The sequence below is a fragment of the Apteryx rowi genome, unplaced genomic scaffold (genome assembly GCF_003343035.1).
Source record: "Apteryx rowi isolate R43461 unplaced genomic scaffold, aptRow1 scaffold_15, whole genome shotgun sequence".
Lineage (NCBI taxonomy): Eukaryota > Metazoa > Chordata > Aves > Apterygiformes > Apterygidae > Apteryx > Apteryx rowi.
The window spans coordinates 1,792,180-1,819,111 of record NW_020447752.1 but is presented as its reverse complement, the minus strand read 5'-3'; the positions used below and the strand labels follow the sequence as shown (position 1 = coordinate 1,819,111).

The window sequence follows — 26,932 nt, the reverse complement described above, 5'->3', positions numbered from 1 at the left end:
GCTTGTCCTTGAAATGACGAGCACGTTCGCAGCGCCGCCGGAGGTGACTGTCTCCCCATCCCACTGCACGCGCCACTGGGACGGCTGCCGTAGCCCCAGGAGAGYGGCTCCACTGACGCTGGGGCTGGCCCCTGTCTGCATCTGCGTGGAGGGAAGCTACGAGATGTGATCTGGTTCTTCTGCGGGGTATCGTGCTCTGTTTTCTCCACCAGCTTCCCCTGGTGTGAGGTGTGGGCCTGGAGGGCTAAGAGCATCCCATCCTTGAGATCCCGAATCATTGGTGGGATCCTGGCGGCGAGGGACGGAGATGTCKCACCCTCCTGGGCACTCGCTCCAGGGCTTTGCCTCTGCTAAAGGAGAGCTTTCCCCGACACCCAGCCCAGTCCCCCCTGTTACATCCTGGGCCCATTGCTTCTTGTCCTACCCCCTGCAGATGTGGATGAAGAATTAATTCCTTCCTCTCCATGGCAGCCTTTCACACGCTTGCTAGCATTTATCGCATCCCAGAGTAAGCTCAGCTGCTTCTGCAGACTAGCCAGCTCTGCTGGCCACCCCCTTTGCCCAGCGCAGTGCTGGGAAGGCTTCAAATCCAGAAGTGAAAGAGTTAAAAGAATAAATAAATAAATAAAATTAAAAGACTGAAATTGTTGGTGATTATGAATTTTGGCAGGCAGAAAAAAAATTGCAAATTCTTTAGTGTCATGAGGGTGCTTAAAATAAAAGGGCTGTAATGAGATGAGATCCTGTAGCATGTGTGAGCTGAATTGTGCTAGATTGGTTATTCTCATTCCGCCTATGATTGCTAATGGCTTGTGCAAGGCAAGGGACATGTTTGTGGAGCGATTTTCTTTCTGTTTAGTCTCTCTCCTCCCGTGCGCCCTCCTCCTGCTTCCCCGCGACACAAAGGGGGCCCGGGACCGTGTTCCCTTCTGCAGAAGGGCTGCTCGCAGCAGATGTGCCGTGACAAGAGGGTGCAGGAACATCACCCCCTTCCTGTGCCTCGGGGTGCTTGGCTGCTTCCGGAACATCGCCCGCAGATTGCTCCCACTGAACGAGTCTGAGGCGGAGGCTCGGGGACAGATCCACCTCCTGTTTCCCAGAACATACCCCAAACCCTTTTTGGACTGAGTGGATGCTGATTGTGGAAACTGGTAGTGGGTGTGAGGTTGTAATAATTCCATTTTATTAATTACTGGTTTTGCAGAAGAGAACTTTTGTTCCCAATTCTCCACGATGGAAATAGTGTTTTTAACTTCTCCATTTTCTCTAATTGTATAACCCACATTCTCTGCCCCTGAAAGAAGAGTATCAGGGCACTGGCATTTCTTGGCAGGCGAGACCAGGCCAGGGATAATGGGCAGAAGCATTTATCTCTCCAAGCCAACATCATAGCTTGGAGCTCGTTACATAAACATGGGGCGTTCAGCTGGATCAGAAAGTGCCTGGTAAATTCACAGCTTGCAGCACACGATGGAGGAAATTGGACTGCAGGGGCGGGATGGATTTGGCACGGCGGACCCAACGGCAAGGCACGGCTTTTCAGGCCGCAGAGYAGGCTGTGCCGGGCAGCCCATCGCTGATGGAGAGCGTGGCGCAGCCTGGCACAGGAAGGGCTGCGCTGGCAGAGAGGTGGGGGCTGTAACTCAGGAGAACTTGTCCGCCTTGGGTTTGCCTAAAAATCTGTTTCAGGTTTGGAAGAGGCCGTGGTCCGTGGCCTGCAGTGAGTCTGGTACTTGCTCCGTCAGTCCTGTTTTGATGCGTGGGACTTTTCACTGCCTGTCCCAGACATGCACACTCATTGCTGTTCCAAAGGAATTTATTTTCTCTGCTTTGCTTCACCCCCCTCTTTTGCCTGTTTTTCTCACCCAGGGAGTGTCTCAGCAAATGTTAAGACTGGACAACATCCCAAGCAGTAGGTGTCTAGCAGAAATCAAAACAAACAAAAAAAAATCCCCAGAATCACAGGGCCAAGTTCAGTGGGAATTGCAGCTACTTACACCAGAGCTGAGCTTGCTCCGTGATGTCTCGCTGCCYACATCTGGCCAGCAAGGGGGAGGAAGGGAGTTGGGCAGGGTGGATGCTCCTACCCAAGTAGGAGGAACAGGACTTGGAATTTGAGGCAGGCGGGGAGGAGAGAAGACATCAGATGAATTTCTTGGAAGCCAATCTTGTGCGATGCTACTTGCAATGCCAAGCAGTGGCTGTTGCTCAGATAGGATCTGATCTTTCAGCAAAATATGCAAACAGGAGTAAACGCCCTCCTTCAGCAAGTCCCGACTTTCCATGCTTCTGATGTTGCTTCTCTGTGTTCCCTTTCCCAGGTGGTGTTGCTGCTTCTCAGTGTCCCAAAGAAGATAGCAGGAGCTCAGGAGCTTCGCATGAGACCACGGGAACCAAGCGGACCTACGATATGATGGAGGGGAGGATTAGCAGAGGCTTATCAGCCCGTGATCCATTATCTGCCAGCATTGAAGGTGGGTCTGCGTGAAACCTTTCACCAGTGCTATATGAATAGTGACAGGCAGAAACCCCATCTTATCTCTGGTCTACTTTATGCATCTTCCTATGTCTATATTCTTATCATTAGGATGTGCCATAGGGTGCCACCCAACTACTGTTAGCTAGTGTTAGTTAACTACTCTAGCAGTGATTAGGCACGTCCCACGGCACATCCTAACAGGACAGCATGTGAGCAGCATGGGAAAACAAGGGATACACACTGGCCCATTTGCCTTTGGTTTCTGACCTAGTATTCCAGTTTCAGGATTACAAAAAAGGAAAGACATTTAAAAAAGAGAAATTAAGTCATTTAGAATTTGTTAATGTTTTTTTTTCATTGTCCCAAGATCCTCTGGTAACACTGTTATTGTGTGTTCATTGTAAATGGACTTCTGTGTCACAGCCCAGCGTTTCCTCTTGGATCTGTTCTAGGTCTAATGGGTCGAGCAATCCCTCCAGACCGACATAGTCCTCATAACCTAAAGGAACAGCATCACATCCGGGGCTCAATAACACAAGGTAATGCCAGCAAGCAGAACAAGACCACAGCCAGAGGTAATGTGTGAAAAGAGCTACGCCACTCATGTTCTCACGCATGTGGCCCCTCATTTGTCAGGTTAGAGCAGGAGGAATCAAACATGGACATGTTGTGGTCCAACTGCAGATCTCTGCAGCCTCGGTTGTGTGGTCAGAGAGAGATTTCAGGTCTTGCTCAGCTTCTGCCTAACTCAGCTCTCACTGAAGTCAGGGGTAAAATTCCCAGCTACTCACATGAAGGCAGATTTAGACTAGTGAAAAAACAGAAACTGGCAGTAGAAGTGAGGAAGTCCTGTTGCATTAGTGATGTAGCTGCTGTGTGTGCTCAGTTGGGTCCTGGTCCCCGAGCTCTGTGCATTAGCTAGAGATTCCCTTGGCCTCAGCATCCCCTGGGGRCTGTGAGCCCAGTGCCTGGCTGGGGAATCACCCCACTGCATCATCTTCTTGGGGGGTTGCAGGAATACCTCGGTCCTATGTGGAGGCCCATGAGGACTACCTCAGAAGAGAAGCCAAACAGCTCAAGAGGGAAAACACTCCACCAAGGGACTTGTCTGATGCCTACAAGGTCAGGTCTCACGAAGGCCTTACTCCCCTGAAAATGAAACCAGCCCATGAAGGCCTGGTTGCCACGGTGAAAGAAGCAGGAAGATCAATCCATGAGATTCCCAGGGAGGAGCTGAGGCGGACGCCGGACATCTCTCTGACCAGGCCTCTGAAGGAAGGCTCTATTACACAGGTGAGTATGGGGCAAACAGCATATGGCACATAGCACCACTGGTGTGATCGGTCCTACTCAAGCTGTTGTCCTTGCACAGACCCTGGGGGACCATTCCCAAGTTAAAAGGAGAGAAGACAGGGCTCCTGAAGTTGCAAACATGTCACTGGTCAGAATTTAGAGTCTGCTTGGATACACATTCTCCTTTCCTATCCTTCCCCAGCAGATAAATACAAAACTCAGGGGAGTGAGCTCATCCCCACCTTGGCATGTTAAAAAAGCAATGCTCCATCCACACATGCATGCTCAAGAGGCCACATTTGGCTCTTGTTCAAGGCCAGAGTCAACCTAGTGCCCTCGGCAGTTGTGACTGTGGATGTACACAGTCTTGGCCTCTCTTCCCTTTATGGGCAACCCAGCAAGGCTATTATGTAGGGTGAAGCGCGGCATGCTGTCTCGTGTTGGGCTCCAAATATTTGGAGGGTTCCCATGGCACCTGGTAGTTCTACTTCATTTCACAGCATGTGTAGGAGAGAGGCGTGATGGGCACAGACAGCCTTTGGCGGTGACTCATCTTCATCTTGTTGGGGCACAGCAAGGCATGCAAAATGAGCACCCCACCCTTCCCTGCCCAGTGCAGTCCTCTTATCTCTGCTTCACTGATGGCTGTTGCCATTCGACAAGCAAACTGATGTTGCTGATGTACGGGCCCACTGAACTAGGAAGCACAAGTCCTGTTGGAAGTTGTTGGGATGTGACCACTGCATGCCCTTCTGCTCTGTGCCCCTTTGACCTCCCCTCTGCCTTGTGTCCCCAGGGTACCCCACTGAAGTATGACAGCAGCTCTTCCTCAGCAAGTACCAAAAAGCATGACGTCCGGTCCATCATTGGCAGTCCTGGGAGGACTTTTCACTCTGTGCACTCACTGGACGTCATGCAAGACCCAAGAAATCTGGAGAGAGCTTATGAAGAGAGCCTGAAAAACAGGCCAAGCCCAGTGACAAACTCGGGTGGCTCGATTGCCAGAGGGGCTCCCGTGATTGTACCTGAGCCAGGAAAGCCACACCAAAGTGCTCTTGCCTACGAGGACCACCAGGCAGGGCACAGCACGGCGTTCGGCAGCCATTTGCACAGAGGGTCTCCAGTCTCCACGAGGGAATCCACGCCACGGCAACACGAAGGTACTTACAACTCCTTTATTTGATGCTAAGATTTAAAGTGAGCCGAACAAGCAAGATGCGCAGGAAGTCGCTGTTGACCCCACCTGCGTACCTGAGTAGTTCCCGGCAAGCGCCTGTCTAACCTGTTCTCTGCAGCACCCAGCAGCCACCTGCACCCCGCGGCTGCAGGCTGACTCACGGGAGCTGGGGCCACCGCCAGGGATGGCTGGGGCTCAGCACCCTTCCTGTGGGAGCCGCAGCGGTAGCTCTGTGTCTGCAGTGGTATAACTGAAAGGAGAATTCAACCCTGGCTTGTGAAGCTGATGCTTTTTAGAAAGCATCTTCTACGTCCTAGCGTTGACACAGGGCACCCCAGTTTCTAAAGGCAGGCAGGAAAGCAGTGCCTGGTGCACTGGTTGGGGGGATTTTCACACTCTTTTCACCAGGCTGGCGAGTGTTTGCCTACCTTGCGTGTTTATGCCTCATCTGTCACCTCAACACCTGTGTGCCTCACCTCCAGGAACATCTAATCCCTTCTAAGCTAGTAGATCCGGGCAGTTCAGCCGACGTCTGGGATCTGCCATCTCCCCAGGCCGGTCTGCCTGGGCCTAGCAAGGTCTTCCTGCTCCCCTTGGTGTTGGTCATCTCCTGTCCCCAGAGCCAGAGCTGGGGCTCCTGGGGACCGGGCATGTCTGGCCATGCTCTGGTCTGGTGATCTGCAGTGCCTGGTGAGATGTGCTCAGCAGAACCAGAGCACAGACCACAAAACTCTCTTTATGGCACATTTGTGCATAGGGTCAGTACAGAATCCAAGCCATAAAACACACTTGTCCCATGTCCTCCCACCTCTCAGCTCTCGGGGGTTTGTAAACCTCGCTCACAGCACGTTTATTTCAACAGTCACCCCCCCACATCCTCTCCCTATCCCACCAGGACCCCAGGGTTTAGGAGTCCTTAGGCAGTGTGAGGCATCACCTCTCTCCATCTCCAGCCACTCTCGTTCTCCAGCCGCAGTTGCCAGTCCCTGGCATGGCTGGAGGAGGAGGATGGCCCAGCCACGGCCACTGTGAGCGTGGTCTCTCCCTCTTGGGGTTCATGCCAGCAGACTGTTAGCTAGCTGGTAACTACAGCAGCCTGTGAGCACCGCTGGTCATGAGCCGGTGGCAGTGCTTCATGATGGTTTGCATTGCCCACCTGCAAATCCCCGTCCTAGACCAAGGTTCTTGCATGATTTGGGGGCTGCAACATGAAATGCTGCAGTATGCCCAAAGCCAAGGCCAGAACCTACCTCCTGCAAGAGGAATGCAAGATTGGGCTGTGCAGCGCAGTGCTTCGCGCAAGCCACCTCTGAGCCGCAAGCAGCACAGAGCTTCTCCATAAAGCCTCCAGCACTTGCTCGTCGCTGGCCGGCTGCGGGTTGGGCGAGTGTTAGCACAGCAATTCTCTGCCTGGACCTTKTGGTTGGCATGTCCTGTTGCTGCAGTCTCTGTCATCTTTCTAGTTAAGGCAATTATTCCCACCAAGAAAGGAGCTGCATTTTGGGGAAGCTTGCCRTTGCTTGGTGGCTCTTTGAGAGCTGCACATATGGTGAACATGCTGTTCTGATGCTGGGGAGGCAACACCCAGGCTGCGGGGAGGTTTCTCAAGKGAAAAATCAAATGTTTCTGTAAAGCGCCAGCAGGAAAGCAGAATCCTGTGTGTCTCGAGATCACGGGGTATGGGGGTGCGAAGGGTCTGCAGAGGCCGAGGAGTCTCTAAAGAGGAGTCCCTGTATCGTGGGTCGAAGTTGGAAGGGAGCTTTTCCAAGTCAGCTAAACCTTCCTTCTGCCTCTGCAGTAGGCTTGATTTTTTTTTTCTTTAGCGGCCGTGCCAAGTCGCTGAGGTCTGTGAAAGGAGAGGGAGTGGCGGTTCGCATAACCCATGTTGTAGCCATGGTTATTTGAAAGTCAACAACAACGGGGCTGGATTTTTCTGCGTGCGTACGAGGGGGTGTAAACACCCCCCGCAGCGAGCGCGGGGAAGCCGGGCAGCCGAGCAGGGCCAGCGCCCTGAACCGGCCGGGGCGGCCRCGTGGCTGCGCTTTGCTCTCCGAGCCAGGGCTGGCTGGGCAAGGGCTGGGGAATCACCTCGCTGTGGCAGTCTGGTCTGCTGTCCGTCTGCCTGTCTGCGGAGACGGGGCTTTCATGCACCTACTTGCCTGATGGAAAGGATGGGCTGGCTTGAATTTTTTTCCGAATTGGTGGGCTCGTTTCTGGGCCATTGGGTGCAAGAGGTGCCCCAGCCTGCTGGTAGGGCACATGAACCGGTGATGCATGTCCCAGGCGGGGTGGGAAGGGCCACCAGTGCCCAGCTCAGGCTGGCCGAGCCGAGGGAAGGCCCTGACATTCTTCCAGCCTCCTCTCCGCTGGTTGTGAAAGAGCTGACGGCTCCGGAGGGCGACTGGTGTTTGAACCCTCTGAACTGTATTTCATCACCACTGCTGGGAGTTTCTGGGGTCCCTTGTTCAGCTCTGCAGCATTAACCTCTTCGTTGCTGGCACGCTGAGGACGTGGAGCCAGGCTCTGCCATGGGGTGCTTGTGCAGGCCAGGACGAGCTTGTCCAGCGGATCAGCCGGCACATCACAGGTCTCTCGCTGGGCTCCCTGCTAGGGAGTATTTTCAAGCTGTGAACAGAGAAACACAAACCCAAGGTCAGTGAGCTTAAACTCACTGCGCCTCCAGGGTCTGGGCCACCACTGGGAAATGCTGAGGGGTCTTAGATAGGAAGAGCTTGAAAGCTGTTGTCTTTGAAGCTAAACTAAGACCTCTGTGGAGGGCAGCCGTAAGGTGGATTAAGGGGAAAGTTTTCCCTCTGTTCCCTTCAGAAGCAAAACCTGGCACCTGGCGTGTGCTTCCCGCTGTAAGAGTGCCCCGGGGAGCTGCCTCGGCCCTCCAGTCACTAGGTGCGAGGTTTGCGCGGAGGTCTTTGCTGAGGAGGCCACGGAGGTTGCGTTGGTGAGGGGCGGCGGGGTGCAGGAATCGAGAAATCCTTTCGTACGGCTCCTGGCACCGGCTGGCCTCCATGGCTCCGCTTCCCGCTGTGCCAGAACAGGGCCGCCTATTGCCTCCCACCAGGGACAGAGGGACAAATCGGTCGCTGTCTGTCCCTCCTCTCGTGCAAGTGCTGCGCGGGAGAGCCGTCCCTGGGGCACACGCGCTCCCTGCGCAGGCCTCACGGGAGTGACGTTCCCGGTGCTGCTGCTGGYGAGGACGGGGTCGCCTGGTGCGTTGCCCTCGTACCTCTGCCCTGTCCCTCTCCTTTGGTCCCTGGGAGGTGGCAGACAAGAGCAGGATGTTGAAGGTCCCCTCGAGGTCAGCGGGAGCCGCGAGCATCCCTCGGGGCCGCAGCGCTCAGCTTCTCTGACTCATTTCCTTCTGCTTGCTGCAGGGAGCATCACTGCCGGGAAGCCGGTGTCCCAGGACAGGAAGATCACCCCCACGTCACGAGAGCTCACCAACTCCAAGTCTCCACACGCCCCGGTGGCCGAGCACCACCACCCCATCTCCCCGTACGAGCACCTGCTCCGGGGCGTGAGCGGGGTCGACCTGTACCGGGGCCACATCCCGCTGGCCTTCGACCCTGCTGCCATCCCCAGGGGAATCCAACTGGAAGCAGGTACTTTCCGGAGCAGGTTAYGGTGGGTTTGAGATTGCTTTTTCCTTGCTAAGCTCCAAAAGGCTGAGGTTGTGCCAAGCGAAAGCACTGCTTTCGGGTTTGGCCGTGGTGGAGCCGGCTTTAAGCCCTGCTTATCCAAACTATCCCCCACAGGAGATAGTTTGGATTTTTATTGATGTAACAGGGGATCAGTTTGGCCCTTCTCCTTTACAAGCTGTGTAATGAGGCGCAGCCAAACGTGCCGTCACGGGCTTTGCAGCAGTCTGCTTTGCCCCAAGCAGCACCAGGAGACTCATCAAAACTAGGCTGCTTTAATTGTGGCTCACCTCTGGAGCTGCATCTGCAGCGCTCTCCTCGCCCGGCTGCCTCTGTGTCCTGACCAAGTATCTCCAGCAAACGCTGAGCCTCTGCCAGCTGTGCAGTTTAAGGCCCTGAGACAGCAAAAAGAAAAGCCCTTCTGGCTTCCTCCGCCCCCAAGCTCGTGAAAGCTGATGTTCCCAAAGGCAGGGCCTGCCAGCCGAGGGCCAGGTGGACRGGCTTTTGCGGTTGCTGAATCAGGCATCCGGTGTCTCGGAACGTGTCCCCTGCTAGCATAGGCAGCCTCCACGTTTCCCCCATGTCAGGCCCTGCCTGCTGTCTCCCAGAAACCAATCTCCGGGGAAACCCACTTTGTTTCGGCATCTTTGTCTCTCCCAGCTGCTGCTTACTACCTGCCGAGGCATCTGGCTCCAAGCCCCACGTACCCCCACCTCTACCCCCCGTACCTCATCAGGGGGTACCCAGACACGGCTGCCATGGAGAACCGACAGACCATCATCAACGACTACATCACCTCCCAGCAGATGCACCACAACGCCGCAGCCACGGCCATGGCGCAGCGGGCGGACATGCTGCGTGGCTTGTCGCCCCGGGAACCCTCGCTGGCTCTCAACTATACAGCAGGTCCTCCAAGCGCGGCCCTGTCTCGGGGGGTTGGTGGCGTTTTTATATTTTGAGAGGCAGCTGGGTCAGACCCAGAGGTACCAGCTTGTTGCCTGCTCCAAAGCTGTGGCTGGGTCCGAGGGCCAAGCCAGCGGTGTGGAGTCACCCAGGGATATAGGAGTAGCATCACTTGGCAGCTTTGGGGAGGAGGGTTGCTGCTCTTTTCACTGTCTTTAGTTTCTCGAGGCTCCTTGCATGCAGCTCTGACATAGGGTTGCAAGTCAACCATCTGAAGTACTCCATGGTGCTGGGAGCCCCCTCAAGAGCTGCCGGGAGAAGGGCTCCTCTTGCTCAGCTCTGGCACCGCAGCGACCTCGCAGCCCGAGCGGGCAGCCAGGGCAGCAAGCTGCTGCTGCAGAGCCCATCGGGCGGCCGAAGCAGGCTCTGAGCCCGGGTGGCTGTGTTGGTTGGGGCTCCGATAGCGTTTCTGGCAGGCATGGCATGCGCTAGCCGGATTCTGCCTCCCCAGATTCACCCCCAGTCTGGCTAAGTTATTGATTTCTGCTTCCTGTCCTAAGCTGACAATTAGATTTGCTGCAGGCATCCAAACAGCTGTTGGATCCCCCTCCAAAAAGGGCTGTTGGTAGTTAGGGGTGGGAAGTAATTCCTGGCTCCTCAAGGGTCTCCGGGGATGCGCAGCTCCGCAGATCCGTGCCAGCAGGGCTGCTCTGTCAGGCTGTCACGAAGCGCTGCGTGCTAACCGCTGCTTTGCCCTGCTCTTCCGCAGCCCTTGGGCCCTAGTGGGAGAGGAGCAGGACAGGCAGCAGGAAGGCTCAGACACAAATGAAAATGAGCAGGTCGGAGCTAGGAGAAATGGCAAAAGAGGGAAAGAACAGATCGGTACAGTTGGCAACTGGGTCACAGGCAGGATGTGGGACCGGATCGGAGTCCCATAAAACACAGTAAGAGAGCTGGAGGGAAGGGACCAAACTGCTTCTGCCGTTTGCAGCCCTGGATGGGTATCCATCCTGGGGGCAGTAAACCCCACGGGAGGCTGGGAGGACTTCCCAGCCTGGTCCTTCTGACCTTCAAAGATAAAAAAAAAAAAATTAAAAAAAAATGCTCCTAGTATTATATGTAGCTTTTTGCAAAAGAAACGGAGCTTGCTTGAGGGGTTACGTGCACAAATGCGCTGTGCGAGGTRCGTTCCTCCTGTCTTTTCAGCATGCAGAGCAGCGGTTAGTCTGCGTCTGGCTGGCTGGGAGGAACTGCAGCCRACGCTGGCTGTAGCCCTCTCGCTCTGCGTGGATAGATCTTGGCATTCCTCCTCCCCAGCGAGCCATTGAAAATCAGGTCTCTTTTGGTGCAGTCGGACGGACGAAATTAAAAACAGCCTGTTTGGAGACGGGGGGGGGAACATGAGACACCTGTTACAAAGCATTTGGGGGGGGAGGGAGGGGAACAAGAGATGATTCCCTGTACTGAAGTGTTCCCAGCAGCTGGACGCACTGTATTTGCCCAAGGAGCGTCCCCTCCCCTTGGGGGCTGTGCTGGCACCTCTCACTCCGTGCCAGAGCAGTGGGACGGGTCGACCTTCCCAAGCGTCACTGCCTGCTCCGACGTGGCCAAGCTGCAGCAGCTTAGTGTCGTCCTGACAGTCCTCTCGCTTCTCTCTCCAGGCATCATCGACCTCTCCCAAGTGCCACACCTGCCTGTCCTCGTGCCCCCCACCCCCGGTACCTCCGCCACCTCCATGGACCGCATCACCTACATCCCCGGCCCCCCGCAGACCTTCAGCAGCCGGCACAGCAGCTCCCCACTCTCCCCAGGTAACACTGGCAGGTTGCTTTTTCCATAGGAAAATGGTCAGGCAGGAGTCCCTTAAATTATTCAGGATCATAAGCCCAGCATGCCAGCGCAGATCAGGGAGCCCAAATTCATTCGTATTCGTGGATCAAACCATTAGCTCCCTCAGGCCAGATCCCTCTGGACCGTGCTGAGTTTGCTCATTGTAGTCTTCCTTGCTTTTCCCCTGTCTCCCCTGAAATGGCAGAGAGCAAACAGCTTTGTGTAAAGGTTGTACCCAGGAGAAGGTGCCAGGATAGCTACTGCATGACTTGCTTGGGCTTTGTCACACTGGTTTTCCTGGTCTGTCCTCCTCTAGGTGACCTTGGATGGAGCCATTGCTTATCTGCTCCATAGGCAAAGTGATCTGAAGAGCAGGCAGTGTTCTCTGCCTGCAGTCCTTTCACTGCCTTTTGGTTTCAGGAGGCCCCACACACATGACCAAACAGGCGGGATCATCGGCGTCTGAGCGGGAACGGGATCGGGAGCGTGAACGTGAGAGGGAGCGTGAGAAGTCCATCCTAGCATCCACCACTGTGGAGCATGCACCCATCTGGAGACCAGGTAGGCTGGGGAGGAGCCCAGCACAACTTGTCAGGGCCAGTGCTGGGTGGAGGTAGGGTTGGGACTGTAATCAGAAGGGCTGAAGAAGTCCTTAATTGTGTCTGCCCCCAGGTACGGAGCAGTCCAGCAGCCGTTCGTCCTCGCACTCTCACAGCCACCAGCACTCTCCCGTCTCCCCCCGCACCCATGAGACCATCCAGCAGCGCCCCAGTGTGCTCCACAACACGAACATGAAGATCATCTCCTCGGAGAACCCCACCCCTTCCGTCCTGCGGTACGTCCCCCACTAAGGTCGCTGCCGCTTGCCGAGACCTCCGCACTGTGGCCAGCCACAGCGGTTAGTTAATGAGCATCGGTTCATGCACCACTGAGACTGAGCAAGAGTATTTTGGCGTTCGATCTCGGGGAGAGCAGGACTGGAACTTGCAAAAAAGTTGTGATGGGGAGAGGCAGATTTTGGTATGCCTTTCCTTGGCTTTATCTGATGGATTTAACTATTACCACAAAACAAAGCAGGAATGTTTGAGGGCTGTCTGTGACCAAATACAGATATCACTGCTTTTACTGAAAGTTTCCTTCTTCTGGGATTATTAAGGTCTCTGGGACTTGCTCCATGGTTTTTGTTCTCTCTGGTTGATTTATCCTGGCCACAGCAAATATCCCATGGCCAGCTATTGCGGGGGACCCCGAGGTGCTGGAGACTCAGTCTGAGTCCTCGTCACCTTCTCCAGTATGGGCCAACTCAACACCCAGGAGTTCTGTAAGGACCTTGGACAGACAGGGCTAATACCTTGGCTAAATACCTGGACTCTGGGGGATGGGTAGCAGTAGTTCCCTTTTGCCACTTGGTTCTCTTATCTTTGCCTCTTTTTCTTTTGCCTTGAAGATCCTCGTCCACCACTACCACGTCGCCAATCCGTTCTGCAGGCTTCCCCTCAGCCTCCACCCTGCGCTCCTCCATTGGGGCGATGGACAGCTATGCACCTATGGTGGACCCGGCCATCCTACAGAAAGAGGCCTCGAGGGCCCGAGAAGCCAAGGTAGAACGTCCCCAGACTGACAACAACATATTCACCTCAAAGCTGCCCGCTGGGGCCAACCTAGAACAGTCGCCTTCACCTATTAAAGCCATGGAGTCGAGGCCTTTACCCGCCTCTGGGCCTGGTTCTTCTCATCACTATAGCAGAGGACAGGGGAAAAGCCAGCAGCACCATCACTCTCTGGACCAGCAGCACGCAGCCTCAGGCCCTGAGCAGCACAGTAGAGAAAAGAGTCAAAGTAAACCCTTTTCAATGCAGGAACAGGAGCTCCGAGCACTCGGTAAGACCACCACAACAGCGGCCAACTTCATAGATGTGATTATCATGCGTCAAATTTCTTGCAATAAGGGGCAGCGAGAAAGAGGCTCGCTAAGTAACGACTCCACTAGTGATGGTAAGAAATTGGAGGAGAGGGGCGAGAGAGAGAGAGAGAATCTGTGGCCTGAAACCAATTTTATTTTGTTATATCTTATTTTTAGTTGCACGTTTTGGCTGTTGACTTCGTCAGCTCCTTGAGTGTGTTTGTCCCTCTGCTTTCCAGTTGTTACACTATTCCAGGCTTTTTATTTGTGTGTGTTTTAGGGATCTTCCCTTCTCCCACCTTCTTTTAATTTTTTCCATTGCCAAGTCTTGTTTTGCAAATGTCATTCAGTTCCTGGTATTGCTTTTTACGGACAATAGCAATTTGCTAATTCTGATTTCCCCATAATTAGAAATTCCCAGGCAGTCTGTAAGAAACAGTTGTGGGTAGTAAATCAAATGAACGAAGAGGAGAGCGTGACGGGGCCGCTGGCTGTCAGACAGGCACGTCACTGCTCGCAGTTGTGCCTTTGAGCATTCAGGATCTCAAAGTGCTTTGCAGGCTGCTGGACGGTGTAGCTCTGGTGGGATACCCTTACTTAGGCTCCCTAGCAGTGGACGTGGGATAAGAGGGAAATGTGGACAGGGAGGTTCAGGGACCGCTTAACCCAGCCGTGCTCTGCAGCTCTTTCCAGAGCAGACCACAATAACCACTCGACAGAGATCCTGCGTACAACACAAAAGTGGTGRGATAAGTTTTTCCAGAAGAAGGTGCAGGAAGGGAATAGGATTCAGGGTCTGGGTTGATCATGATGGGACAACTCTGGGGTGAGTTATCGGCTTCACCCAGAGCATTCATCCAGACTCCTTGTCAGTGTGTAGAAGCAGCAGGCAGCTGCAGTGATTTAATGGGGCACCTTCTTCAAGGTGGAGCATCTGCCAGCGTCTGCCATGGCCATCAGCACTGGGTGTCACCACCAAATCCCCCTTTCTATAACACAATAGGAAAGAGCATGGAAAACACATGGAAAGGCATGGCAGTGTGGTGTGGGGGAGGAGAGCTGCTCTCCCTTGCACTTCCCGATCCTCTCATCCCACTGCTTGTTGATGTCTTCGTGTCCCCAGCCCTTCTAACGGAGGTCCAGGGCCCAGGATGTGCCTCTGGCTACAGACGCATTGCCCAGCTTAGCTTTTCCTGCACATTTTTTCCTGATGTTAGTGCTTTCTCCAGCTGATCATTAACTGTGCCAAGGAAGAGGGGCTTCTCTTCAATCCATGAGCTGAATGCAAAGGTCTTGCATTCCCCAGGACTTGCTTAATTTTTGGTGCCTGAGAGGTCGTGCCAGAGAGGGTGGCTTCCCCCACGTGCGAGGTCGGTGTGTCAAGGCAGCCGCAACAGAGTTCGCTCTGGGAACTGGGGGCCCTCAGTCAGCGCCGTGGGTCACGTGCCAGATCCGCCTCAAATTGGCAGCTTCTAGGAATTCAGATTTAGGAGGTTAAAGGCCTGTTGAGACGAAAGCTGTCAGTGTTACCAAACTTTCTTAGCTGGAGAGAGGCAGTGTATGTCTCCCTCACTGTAGACCATTGGACCTGGGATTTAGGGAGTCCAGGACACCCAGGTCCTTTGCCCCTGGTCTATAGAAGCACAGCCTGTCTGTGCCTCAGTTTCCTCTCTCTGCCAAAGATAGTGATGGTCCATTATTCCAGCTTGGCCTGTTTTGATGCAGCTTGGGGCACGCCAAGGGCTCAAAAGGCAGAGAAAGGTCAAGGAGCCTTTTTGTCCCCCAGTGTGTCACTCTGGTGTCTTTGGAGCAGGATCTGGAGTCTGAAGGGCCTGGTGCCCAATTTTCAAATCACTGATGTTGGCTGCGTTGGCCTTTGGGCTTTTCTTTGTAAAGCGCTTTGAGATCTGCCTTGCAGCCCACCTCCCCTCATGCAGGGGATTGCTGTCCCTCCCGGCGTAGCCTTGTTTCTATTTTTCCGTGTTTCACTACGGGAGGGAGAGGGGCTGAGCACGGGGCTAGCCCAGAGGGGCTGAGTTTGGTGCTGTTTCTTGCGTTGTCACTGTGAGCCTCGGCGTTCCCAGCTCCATGGGGAACATGACATTCTCGCGGACATCACCAGAAGGCAAAGTCGGAGGTGTCCCGGGGGTCCCCGCTCTGCGGGTGCGCGTAGGTGCCCCCACGGCTGCTGGAAGGGCAGATATGCCTCGTGCCTGTTGCACGCTGCCCTGTCCTCTCCGCTCCTCCGGAGCCACGTCTGTTCCTCATGATTTCGCCTGCCAGATCTTCCTTGACCTCTTCATCCCCCCCTTTACTGAACGTGAGACTCCTCCCGCAAGCAACCATTGCAGCTGTGCTTGGGAAGAGCAAAGGGAGCCCTGGCGTAAAGGCCCTTCTTCCCCTTCCTCAGGCTTCCACGGTGGCTACAGCCCAGACCGCATCGAGGCCGTGAGTCCCGTGAGCTCGCCCAGCCTGGCCCACGAGAAGGGGGCCAAGCTGCTGCAGGACCCAGAGAAGGGGCACGCAGAGCATGACCTACGACAGAAGCAGCAAGGTGAGGGTTGGCGCCGCGGCGGGGATTGCCCGGCTCTCCGTGCCCTGGTGCCATGTCAGGACGTTGTTCAGTAGCCGAGGAAGAGGAGGCAGCTTTTGTCCCGCTCCAGCCCTGTCCTTTGTGCCTCCTGCAGCCTCCCTGAAGGCCTCGGCTCCCGAAGCAGCCCACCTGCAGCACCTCCGCCCGTCTGAGAGCCAGCAGCCCCCGTGCCAGCCGCTGCAGTCCAGCCAGAGCGTCAAAGGCATGAACCAGCGGGTGGTCACGCTGGCCCAGCACATCAGTGTAAGCAAGCTTGCTCTCTCCTTCTTGGGGCCCCGGGGAGGAGGGTAGAGCCGTATCCAGAGCTGATCTGAAACCTATCTGGTTAGGAGGGCCGGGAGTGATGCTAGAGACCAGAGTACCTCTGGTTTGGTGCATGTTCGGCAGGAGGCAGAGGTTACATCCCAGCTGGCAGCAAGGACGAACCGGCCTAACCGGAGGGGAAATGCAGCCGGTGCAGAGCATCTCCTCCTGCTTGCACTGTCTTAGTTGAGTCCTGCAAAGCAGGAAGTGGAAACCAACTGTATTTCTGACTTGGGGTTTTCTTCTAGGAGGTTATCACCCAGGACTACACACGCCATCACCCTCAGCAGCTGAACTCCCACATCCAGGCCCCAGTGTACTCCTTCCCTGGGGCCACGTGCCCCGTGCTGGACCTGCGTCGCACCCCTAGCGAGGCCTATCTCCAGCAGCAGGAGCACGCAGCAGCCTCCAGGATCTCCCCGCAGAACGAAGGAGGCAAAAGGTGAGGGCAGAGTGTCGAACTGAAGCAGGCACGGACAGGGGTTTTGCCAGCCTGCTGTGAAAGTGTGAGCTCAGATGGAGCAGGGCTGCTGGGGTGAAGAGCTGGACAGTGCCGTGGGTTACCTGGCACCCAGGTCGGGCAGTGCCGTGGGTCATTTGGCTTTGCTGAATTTATGTCCCCAGCTTGGGGCTCACATGGATCACTTGCTTATAACGCCCAGAGCGTAAAGTTGTCTTCTGATCTTGGCATTTTTGCCCTGTGGTGCCTCTCTTGCCTCCCCGGTTGTCCCAGAGATGCACTCTAGACCCCCTTAGAGTCTGTTCATGATCCCCTTCCCCAGCCAGCTGGTGTCCTTGGTCCCTGGCAGGTCACTGTGCAGTGAGCTATCAGATCCCAGATAGTTCCGAAAAACCCAATACAATGCATTTTCTGTTGATTCAAAATGAATTTTTATCTCCATCCTTTTTCAGTGAATCAGAAGCTTGTTAGATATATGTCAACTATAGCTGTGTCAACTATAATTATCCATTTCAGGCACCAGCTTTATTTTTTTTAAAAGACACTTTCAAATTATGCAAGTAACATCACAAGAAAAGTCTAGCTGCTGTTGTAGTGAGTTGAAAAAATGGAGTCTTTCATTGGAAATCCTAGAATGGGGTCTGTCCTCCTGCCCTAATGCAGACAGTTCAATGAGACCCAGACATGACCAGGAAATGGTGGTGTCTCCAAACATGTGATTCCRTGTCAGTAAATGTGATTATTTTTCCCAGCTCTTCATGGTCCTAGAATTGGCTTTATAACATTAGGGGAGAGAACTCAGCCCTGGCCACCCAGAGAAGAAAAAATTGAAAAAAGAAACCACAGAAAGAACAAAAACATAAATTCCCAGAACTCGCCGTGAGGAATTCCTCGCGGACTTGACCCTGGCCGTCTCCCAGGCAGCTGGCTAYGTTCAGGCATCAGAGGCCTCACCAGCATGGCCCGTGGCTGTGTCGGTCCTCTCCAGGCTGGCCCCGGCACCGGACCGGTCTGTAGGCAGCCAGCGAACCCGTGCATGACCCTCCTTGGCCAGAACGGCCCCTCCAGAGCGCTCCRCGTATCCATGCAACCCCACCAAAGAGCCCAGGCGGGCCAGCTCCCGACCCCGCGATGAGGGTGGACGGTGGCGGCTGGATGCTGCCCTCCTGGAGCGCAGCAGCCACCTCCCGTGTGTTAGCAAAYGTGACGGAGGATTGAGCGAGACATCTCCCCAAAGGGTTAACGCCCCAGCCCGCCGAAGGGCCGCTGGCTGGGGGATAGCGGCCGTCGGGGTCCCTGCAAACGCAGGAGAGCTCTGCAGAGTAGAGGGACCCATGGGCTGAGCCAGAATGTCCCAGGACTCGTCCCTCCATCTCTCCTGGGTAACTGTATTTGGGCCAGTTGCTGGCTGGCCCGCTGCCTGGAAATCTGGGCCRCATCTCAGTTCAGGCCTTCTCCGCACGCCTGTGGTTCAAAAAATGCCCAAGCTGCTCTGTTCCTAAGACTTGTGTTAAAAGGCGCTGTAAGCCCACAAGGGTGTGGAAGGTTTGGCTGCTTTCCCTGCTTTACAGAAAGCTATTTTAGTCCTCCCCACTCCCCCTCACCCCCCGAGCTGCTGTGCAGAGACACAGGATGTTGCAATAAACAGATTGCATCTCCCCATCGCCATCCGCAGATCCCCGGAGCAGAGCAAAGCGTCGGCAGGGAGCGGGCCGGACAACTGTATCGAGCCCGTCTCTCCACCAGACGGCGTGGGAGAATCGGAGCACGCCAAGAACGCCACGTACCCGATCCTGTACCGAGAGGGCGAGCAGCTAGACCAGAGGTAACGCGGAGGGAAGGGGCGGTGGAAGCAACGTGAGGGTGTTCCCCCTCTCCCCACGCCACCTTGGGCCACGGGAGGACCTGCCCCTGCCTTGCTCTACGAAGCGTCCCCGTCGCTGCCCGCTGCTCAGCGCACAGGGTATGGCCAGGCCAGCTGGGGGTTGTCTCCTTTTTATAGCTCTGATAATCCAGCAACAGGGTGAGGGGCCAGCTGGCTCTGGAAACCGCCTCTCCGAGGAGCTGGCCCCCGAGATCCTCCTCCTAGACGTAGCCTTGTGCTGATTGCCTGCTGCTATGCAAGCTCATCCTAGCAAATTGCCCGTCTCCAGCGAGACCAGGCGGAACGGAGGTGTCCTGACACTGCTGGTAGATCCCAGCAACCCCAGTACGTCAGCTCCGATCCCTTCCCCCGGAGTGGAGGATGCCCTGGCCCTTCTTTGGTACCTTTGGAAACATCTCTCTTTACAAACTTTCTTCATGAACATTTGGCTGAGCAGAAAAGATCTGKTTTTAGGGAACTGAATTTTAGGTCTGAGAAGGGAATTTAGTTGGGCTCATTCATTGAAAGGCAGGAACAATTAGGAAAGAATTTTTCTTGCAGCCAAAAGTAGTGTCGCATCCCAGATGGCTGTCCATTTGCAGGGCTGTTTCCACAGAGTGATACATTTAAAGTAGAGCTGCAGAGAGAAGTTGGAGATCCCAAACTGTGCAGGARCCCAAGGGCTGATTTGGGGGAGTTACAGTTAAGGTGAGATTTTGTGAACTGGACATCACAGTGGTTTCTAACAGCCTTTCGCTTTGCAGGATGGGGTCCAAGTCCCCAGGAAATAACACTCAGCCTCCAGCTTTCTTCAGCAAGCTGACTGAGAGCAACTCTGCCATGGTGAAATCCAAGAAACAGGAGATCATCAAGAAGCTCAGCACGACCAACAAGAATGAGACGGAGTACAGTAAGGACGTGTGGGGAGGCGAGTGGGGSGTGCGAGGGGGGCAAGCCTTGAGGACACATGAAGCAAAGAAGATTTGGGAATGGGTGCTGCTGTGAGTTAAGGGCTGGGACTCCCACCCAGTTGTCTCCTGGTCGTGCTGTGGTTTGCTGGGAAGCGCAAGTACCGGCTGCTTTCTGCARTGAGCCCCCTCGGTCCCGGGGTGCCTGCAACAGCTGTGAGCATCCAGGGAGGCGACAGGAGGGCTTCCCAGCTGCRAGTCTCCTTGCTCTGAGGCTGTCAGTCCAACCTGCGTGACAGCACCAGATAACCTCAATAGGAAGGAAATAATGAGCTGAGCATGGAGGAGACTTAAGAGCAATTGATATTTTAATGAATGACCAGCCAAGCTGAATCCTTCCTCCTTGAGATGCATCTCCCCCCAACATTACTTTAATCCSTGCATCAATATTGGTACAGCTCTGTAAAACTAACCAGGCTGGCTTGTATTAGAAATTCAGCCCGTTCATTCATTAACCACTAATAGAGTAGATAGGATCATAATTTAATTTAGCCCAGCATTATACAGTCAATACTAATTCAATTTGAATCCATCTTACAACAGCTGCATCGGATAAGAGGGACCAAGCTGTCTCGTCTCCTGGATGATGTTACCATGAGCCAACTGTATTGTTATGCCCCTTTGGGGACATGCGGCTGAACCCCATGACCTTCCACACTTTCCCTTATCAAGGGAAAGTATACAGAAATAGGAAAAGGCTCTTATTTTATGAGAATTTCTGTTATTCTAAGGAAAGCGATATCCAAGTCAAACAGCTCAGCTAAGAAGGAAAATATTGATTTAATGTTTCTTCTCCTCCTCACCCTCCCCACTGCCCCAAACTGCTCCCTGGATATGGGGATTTGAGTCTTTGGAAGCCCTGCAGGCAGGAGAGAGGGTTTAACTTTGCAGAGGTGGTAATGCGAAGGGGCTGGAGGGTGGGAGGTCAGCACTGAGCACGGAGACACTGCCCAGGGTCTCGGGGGTCTGCTTTTCTGCCCGCTCCCACCTGCCAAGAAGTGGTGGCTGTGGTTCCCCAGAAGGCAAAGGCAGTGATTTATGGTCCCAGCACCTGCAGACCCTCCCCAGTTCCTGGGGGACGTGGGCTATTGCCAGCCTGGGCGCTGTGATGGGGACACCGGGATCTTGCCATGGCCAGTGTGACAGGTCTGTCCTTGCAGCCAGCCTATTTGCACTGCTGTCTGTACTAAAGAACTTCTTTCTTTTTTCCCAGATGTTGGGCAGCCCGGGACAGAGATTTTCAATATGCCAGCGATTACTGGAGCAGGTAACTCTCACACTGTATCTGTGTCATACCTCATCCCTTACCGACTTCACAGCTGTGAGGAAGAGGAGACTCAGTAGGTGTAATATTGGGGGCGGGGGGTTGTTTTTGTGGGTTTTATTTTGCAATAAGACCAAGCATAACTGTCACTGAGAGGCTGAAGGCCTCAACACACCATAACTCCTTGATGTTGAGTTGGAGACAAGGCAGTGTAATTCCTCTGAAAGCCTTGCAGGCCTCAGAGGTTGAGCAGAGGTTAAAACCTCAACAGTGACACCAACATAAAGCCTGTCAGCAAGATGTTGGCCAGGTCTAACCGGGGTGGCAATCTGATACCAAGAGAGAGGATTGAACTGTAGCAGCGCAGTGCCTTCAGGGCGCACTAGCACCGGCGGCAGGTAAGGTGCACAGGAGGTCCACCCTGGCTGGGAGGAAGAGCTGCAGCAGACGTTGTGCAGAGCAGGACCCTGTGCTGCTCTTGGCAGGACCTTGTGGCCCCGCACATAGGAAGAGGAGACGGTGATGGGTAGTAGGGCATCAGCAAAGGGAGAGCGAGGGTGGGAAACAGGCTTCCCACCACCACAGGCTGGACACGATGCAGGAATTGCTTGTGGGAGCAAACTCGGGCAGCCACAGCATCCCATAGCCTTGAACTGAGAGCGTTTGTGTGAACAGGTGATGGCTGAGAACTGAGGGAAGGTGTTATTTGGGGGATGGAGGGGTGGTCAGGCACAGGGGCGCTGGCAATGCACTTAGTCCTCCAGGTACTTAAAGCACAGGTTGACTTTGCTTTCTCAGTAGTTGGGAGGAAGAGAAAGCGCAGCTGGTAGCTGGATCTCAGCTCCCTTCCAGCCACATCAGTGCAGCTAGTCCCACGCAGAAGAGCTTTCTGGGCAGGATTATGTCACCCTCTGATGATATGCAGAGAGGGGGAGTTTCTGGTGCCCTTGGGTTGACAGAGACTTTAAGCCTAAAAGCCTGATTCTGGAGTAACAGTTTTGCTGGTGGTATCTGAGCGCCTCTGCAGAGCCCCGTGCAGGCTCCAGGCAGCCGTGGCGTGGTTTAGCACGAGTCTCCAACCCTAACTAGCATCAACCTGCTGGCTAACMCGTGGGACATTACCCCAGCCACCAAAGAGCTGGGGTGCAGCCGCCCTGCTCTCGAGGAGCTGGGAAGGGCTCGGCACAGTCCCCGGAGCCCCGTGGGGACCACGCGGGAGCTCAGCTGGTGGCTTAGGAGCTTCCTGAGGGACACCGCATCCTCTCGAGCTCTGCTGCCCCCGTGGCTCTCAACCCAGCCGGGAAAACAGGAGAGAGAGAGAAGCTGAAGGAAGTGRTGTTGGCAAAGAGGGCTGAAAGCGGCCCCACGGCGTGGGGGGGGCACTGAGGGCTTCCCGGGCATGGCGCAGAGATCAGCCCTAGGCAGGAGGACAGCGTGGGGAGGGCTGAGCTGTCGCCAGCCCTGGCTGTAAGGCAGCAGCACCTCCTGCCAGCATAGCCGCCCCGTACGTTTGTGGGCTGCAGGAGCGTCCGTGTGGGCTGCTGGCGTGCAGACRCTGTCAGGAGACTCCTGCGCGGGCTTTCCTTGCTGCTCCGCGTCCGCGGGCAGGCGGAGATGGCTGCGGCTGCCTCCGTGGCGCTGGGGACTGAACGCTGCCAGCCTGCGGCCCGGCCGTGCCGTGGGGTCCGGGAGCCCTGCCGGGGGAGCGCGGGGGCTCGGCCGAGGCTCCCTGTGCTGCTGCCCATCGCCCCTTTCGAGGGGTCGCAGCGAGGCCGAGGTTTGGGCCCCGTGGGACCTGCATCCGTTGCAGCCGGGTCTTTTGCCCACCCGAACACGTTTCCCTTTAGGTGTCGGCGGCTGCTGGAGCCCCGCGGCCCGGTGCCTTTCCCCTCCGAAGGCTGCTTCCCCCCCGTAATCAGGAATTAACCTTAGCGAGTCCCYGGCAGGGTTAGGTGTGGACAGGAGCAAGGCAGTTTGGGGGGCTCGAATAAAAGCGCCGGCAGCTGGTGGGGCGCCGGGGGTCTCCTCCCGGCTCTGCCGCTGACGTGCCCGTGGCCTTCGACACGGACCAGGAAACAGAGGTGGTAGGACGGAGGTTCCCGCTTCCCGGGAAGCCGCGAGCCGCCGGCGTTCGCGGCGCCCAGAGGCAGAGGCGCGCTGTACCCGCACGGCACGCCTGCCCGCGGCGCCCGGCGCAAACCCGGCCCCGCAGCAACGCCGCTTTCTCCGAYGCCTCTTCATTTAGCAGCATTAACGCCCTCCGGCAGTGGGAACGCCTCCAGGCTGTTATTTTTAAGTCCGACTAGGAACGGCTAAACTTTCCTGCAACCGAGGGGGGAAACCCCGGGGCCCGCGCCRGTTCCGGCCGCAGCAGCCGCGAGACCCGGGCGTTGCCTGGCCGGGGTGCCAGTGTGCCGGGCGTCCCGTGCACGGTCGCACCTGTATCGTACTTCCCTGCCTTTGGTTTAAGATCCTGAGCCAAGAGCTCTGCAGGCGTCGATGCTTGCGGTAGGCGCGGGAAGGCCAAGCCGGGAATGGCGTGAGATAGCTCCCTCAGGAGAGGGAGCTGGGACAGGAGGATGCTGCTGGCCGCGACCGGATGGTCCGCGGCAGGCAAAACACGGCCAGGGAGACCCAACCTCCTGCGAGCCTGCCCGGGTTAAAGCCCGTCCTGCTGTGGTTGAGGGAAGAGCAAAACCCAAGCGCAGGGGGTCGAGGAGCCCGGCCTGGCGTGGAGGGGGAGCCGGGACACGCCGCCCGCTCCCAGGAAGACGAGGGAGCCGGGAGCCGCCGCTGCCGCCTCCCGAGCGGAGGGGCGGCGATGCCAGCGAGCTGGGGGGGGCCGCCCTGGCCGGCCCGCTGTTTGCGTGTCTGTATTTTGCCCTTGCTTGTCTCCTGTAACCGCCGCGCTGGGAATGCCGGTCGCGTGGCTGAGCCTCTGGTCCCTGTGCGGCGCTGCACCATAACTGCATGGCTTCTGAGACTCACCCGCGCTCGGACGCAGCACCGCGCCTCCGCAGCCCGTCCCCCAGCCGCGGCCGAGCCGGGGCGCAGGCGAGCGGGCCGGCGAGGGCCGACGGCCGGGGGGCTTGCCGAGAGCGCGAGGAGGGACGAGAGGGCTCTTCCCCGGCCGGCGCAGCCTGCCCCGGGCTGCCTGCGACCGCCGCCTCCGAGCCGAGGCCAGACCTGGGCGCCTTCTCCCCAGCACGGGTTTTTGTAGGTTTTTCGCAGTGGCCCCCCCCCCCCTTCCTTCCCTGTCTTTTCCTCCGTGAGAACCTGGCCCGGCCCCCCGGATTTTCTGCACACCCCTGTTTTTAATGCGGGTGTGCATCCGCACAGACCCGCACGCATCCCTTCGCCCCCGCGCGCCGAGCCGGCCCTGGCTGGGGCGCGAAGCCCCCCGTCCTGCTGTGCCCCCCCGGGGCTCAGCAGAGACCCTTCCCTCCCTCCCTCCCTCCCGGCCCTCTCCGAGCCTTTAGCCCCGGGAAACCGTGTCTGCGCACAGAAATCACGGAGTAAGCCTTGCTCCTTCCCACCGTCAGCCCCTGCCGAGGCCCGGGCGGGTTGGAGAGGGGAGGCGGAGGGGGGCCACCTGCGACGAGTGCATTGCAGAGCTTTAAAGAACAAGATGACAAAGTTTGTTGCTTTGCRAGAATGTGCTGACTGTTTGTTTCTTCCCTTCTCCCTTGTCTCCTTTCTCCCCTTCCCCTTCCCCGTCCCCCCATCTTTCTTCTCATTTGGCTCCCTCCCACCTCCCGTCCCCGTCTTTCCTCCCCTTCCCGTATCTCCCAGGGCTAATCAGTTGTAGAAGCCAGTCGGTCCAAGAGAATTCCAGTACCAACATGGGGTTGGAGGCAATAATTAGGAAAGCCCTAATGGGTAAATATGACGAGCAGTGGGAAGAGCGCTCACCTCTCAGTGCCAATGCTTTTAACTCTCTGAATGCCAGTGCAAGCCTGCCCGCTGCTATGCCCATAACTCCTGCTGATGGACGAAACGAGGACGTGCGCTCCTTGCCAGGTCTGCAGCCCTCTCCACCTTCGCTCTTTCTGTGTTATTAATTCTCAGCCTTGATATTTCCCCTTTCACGGGTGGATTTTTATTTTTTTTTCCCCGTTTTTGTTCATTTTGGTTTTCTTCCCCCCACCTCCCTCCCGGCTTCGAGCTTTGTGAATCCGCTGATTAATCCTGGTCTTGTTTGATGTTAATTTAATAGTCTCGGAAGGTGCTGTTGCTTTCTCTAAACCACTGACTGTGCTCCTTTCCCCATTTGTTGTTTTTAATATCTCCTTTCCTTATCACGTCGAGGAGGTTTATGGAGAAAAAAAAAACAAAACTAGCCCCAAAAGGCCAAAGCCATAAACTAAAACGGCTCCCCCAAACGGTCCGTAAAACCCCCTCCCGCTCGCAGCCCGTGGGAAAACACGGTCTGGGCAAAACTTCAGCGGGCGGCAGCCCGAGGGCGCGCGGGGGCCGAGGTCCAGGGCCAGAGCCCGGGCGCGCGTTTCCCGAAGGGCAGCTCCGGCAGGCAGGAGGCTGCTCCCCGGATGGGGCGGGAGCGGAGCGGGGGGCACGGGGGAGCTTTGCCCCTGCTCTGCTCCGGGGCGTCACCCGTTAGCGAAGCTGGCTCCGAGCATTCCTCGAGCTGCCGGGTTTGCCGGCGTGGAGGTCCCGCTCTGCCGGCCGGGGGACGGATGGATGGGCCGGGGCTCGGAGCAAGAGGGGAGCTGAAGGAAGGACAAAGCAGTAGGAAAGGGTGGACTTTGCAGGAGCGAGGCCGCGCTGCGGCGAGGCGAGCAGAGCCCGGCGGGGCTCACCAACCTGGCCGAGYGCTCCGCGGCTTCCCTGGCTGCTCCGGGGGCTGCAGCAGGGCGAGGGGCTCACTCCTGCACCCCCGGGTAGGACAGGGAGGGGGGCAGCCAGGGACGGGCTGGGGGGGAGCGTTTGGCCCCCGCGCGCAGCTGCAGGGAGCGAGCAGACCTGCCGTTTGCGAGAGCCGCGGCGGCGGCCCCGGGGCTCGGGCTGCAGCGCAGCGGGGAGCGTGGCGCCGCGGCCCCGTCGTGCCGGCTCGGGCAAGGCGCTCTCTAGCTTATCGCAGAAAAAGCTTTTCTGGCTACCGCATGAAACCACCCGCTGCTTCCACCCGCGCTTCAGCACGCCGGGAAAGAGGCCGCCGCGCCGCGGCCGGGTGGGAACCAGCGAGGCTGGCCGTCCGTCCGTCTGTCCATCCCCCTTTCRCAAGGGCTGGGATGAGCTGCCCGGCAGCGAGCCTGGGGCCGCTTTGGCTTTAGACCTTTTGCAAACCGGCCGAGCGTCGCCAGGGGTTTTGCCGGCAGTTGCTGAACGCGGCCCCGGGCGCGCAGCAAGAGGCCGGGGGGACGGGGAGCGTGCCGGGGGCTCGGGACCCCCGGTGCCAGCGGGCGGCGCGAGCTTTCCACCAGCCGTCAGTAGTTTTTGCAGGCTCTTAAGAGGAGCCTGGCTTGGGGGAAGCGCCGGGTTCCCGCGGCCCCGCTGGCCCGGCCCCGGTGACGAGCGGCCGCTTCTCTTTGCAGGAGGAGGAGGGAAGCCAAAGATCGCCGCCAGGCCCAACAGCCGCAAGGCCAAGTCTCCAGCGCCGGGCCTGTCCTCCGGCGAGAGGCCGCCGTCCGTCTCCTCCGTGCACTCGGAGGGCGACTGCAACAGGCGGACGCCGCTGACCAACCGCGTCTGGGAGGACAGGCCGTCGTCCGCAGGTACGGCGGGACGGGACGCGGGCGAGGGGGCTCGTCCCGCTGCCGCTGGCCGCCCCGTGCGGGGCTCCCCGGGACGTGCCCTGCTCGGGATGTCCCCGTCGAGCTCCAAACGCCGGTGGTGCCTGTCCCCGCGGCGCCACCGCTCCGCTCTGCCTCCCTGCCGGCGGCGCGGCCCCGCGGGGACACGCGGCCTCCCCAAACCGGTCCCAGCCCTCGCGAGCGGGGTCGCGGCGGGCCACCCGCGGGCGCTGACCCTTTCCCTCTCCGCTTTCGCCTCCCCGCGCAGGTTCGACGCCGTTCCCCTACAACCCGCTGACCATGAGGCTCCCCAGCGGGGTGGTGACGGCGGCGGCGGCGCCCGCCGCGTCCCTGCCGCCAGGCRCCGGCGGCAGCCAGCACCACGCCTGGGACGAGGAGCCCAAGCCGCTGCTCTGCTCCCAGTACGAGACGCTTTCGGACACCGAGTGAGGCAGCGAGGGGCGCAGACGGCGGGCGAGCGAGCGACGGCGC

General features: G+C 57.1%; 1 protein-coding gene across 1 annotated transcript in view; it reads left to right on the top strand.

Moving 5' to 3' along the window:
- Window positions 1-26,926, top strand: part of NCOR2 (nuclear receptor corepressor 2) — a 222,757-nt gene extending 195,831 nt beyond the window's left edge. The window contains exons 29-47 of the mRNA XM_026058822.1: window positions 2,322-2,474; window positions 2,932-3,018; window positions 3,495-3,772; window positions 4,569-4,932; window positions 8,339-8,566; window positions 9,263-9,508; window positions 11,167-11,316; window positions 11,756-11,896; window positions 12,008-12,170; window positions 12,783-13,216; window positions 15,649-15,792; window positions 15,926-16,074; window positions 16,383-16,576; window positions 18,270-18,419; window positions 19,223-19,368; window positions 20,640-20,693; window positions 24,483-24,710; window positions 26,243-26,422; window positions 26,709-26,926. Coding sequence (XP_025914607.1) covers window positions 2,322-2,474; window positions 2,932-3,018; window positions 3,495-3,772; window positions 4,569-4,932; window positions 8,339-8,566; window positions 9,263-9,508; window positions 11,167-11,316; window positions 11,756-11,896; window positions 12,008-12,170; window positions 12,783-13,216; window positions 15,649-15,792; window positions 15,926-16,074; window positions 16,383-16,576; window positions 18,270-18,419; window positions 19,223-19,368; window positions 20,640-20,693; window positions 24,483-24,710; window positions 26,243-26,422; window positions 26,709-26,890 — 3,671 coding nt within the window. The 3' untranslated portion in view covers window positions 26,891-26,926. The remainder of the gene's footprint in view (window positions 1-2,321; window positions 2,475-2,931; window positions 3,019-3,494; window positions 3,773-4,568; window positions 4,933-8,338; window positions 8,567-9,262; window positions 9,509-11,166; window positions 11,317-11,755; window positions 11,897-12,007; window positions 12,171-12,782; window positions 13,217-15,648; window positions 15,793-15,925; window positions 16,075-16,382; window positions 16,577-18,269; window positions 18,420-19,222; window positions 19,369-20,639; window positions 20,694-24,482; window positions 24,711-26,242; window positions 26,423-26,708) is intronic.
- The last annotated feature ends 6 nt before the right edge of the window (window positions 26,927-26,932 follow it).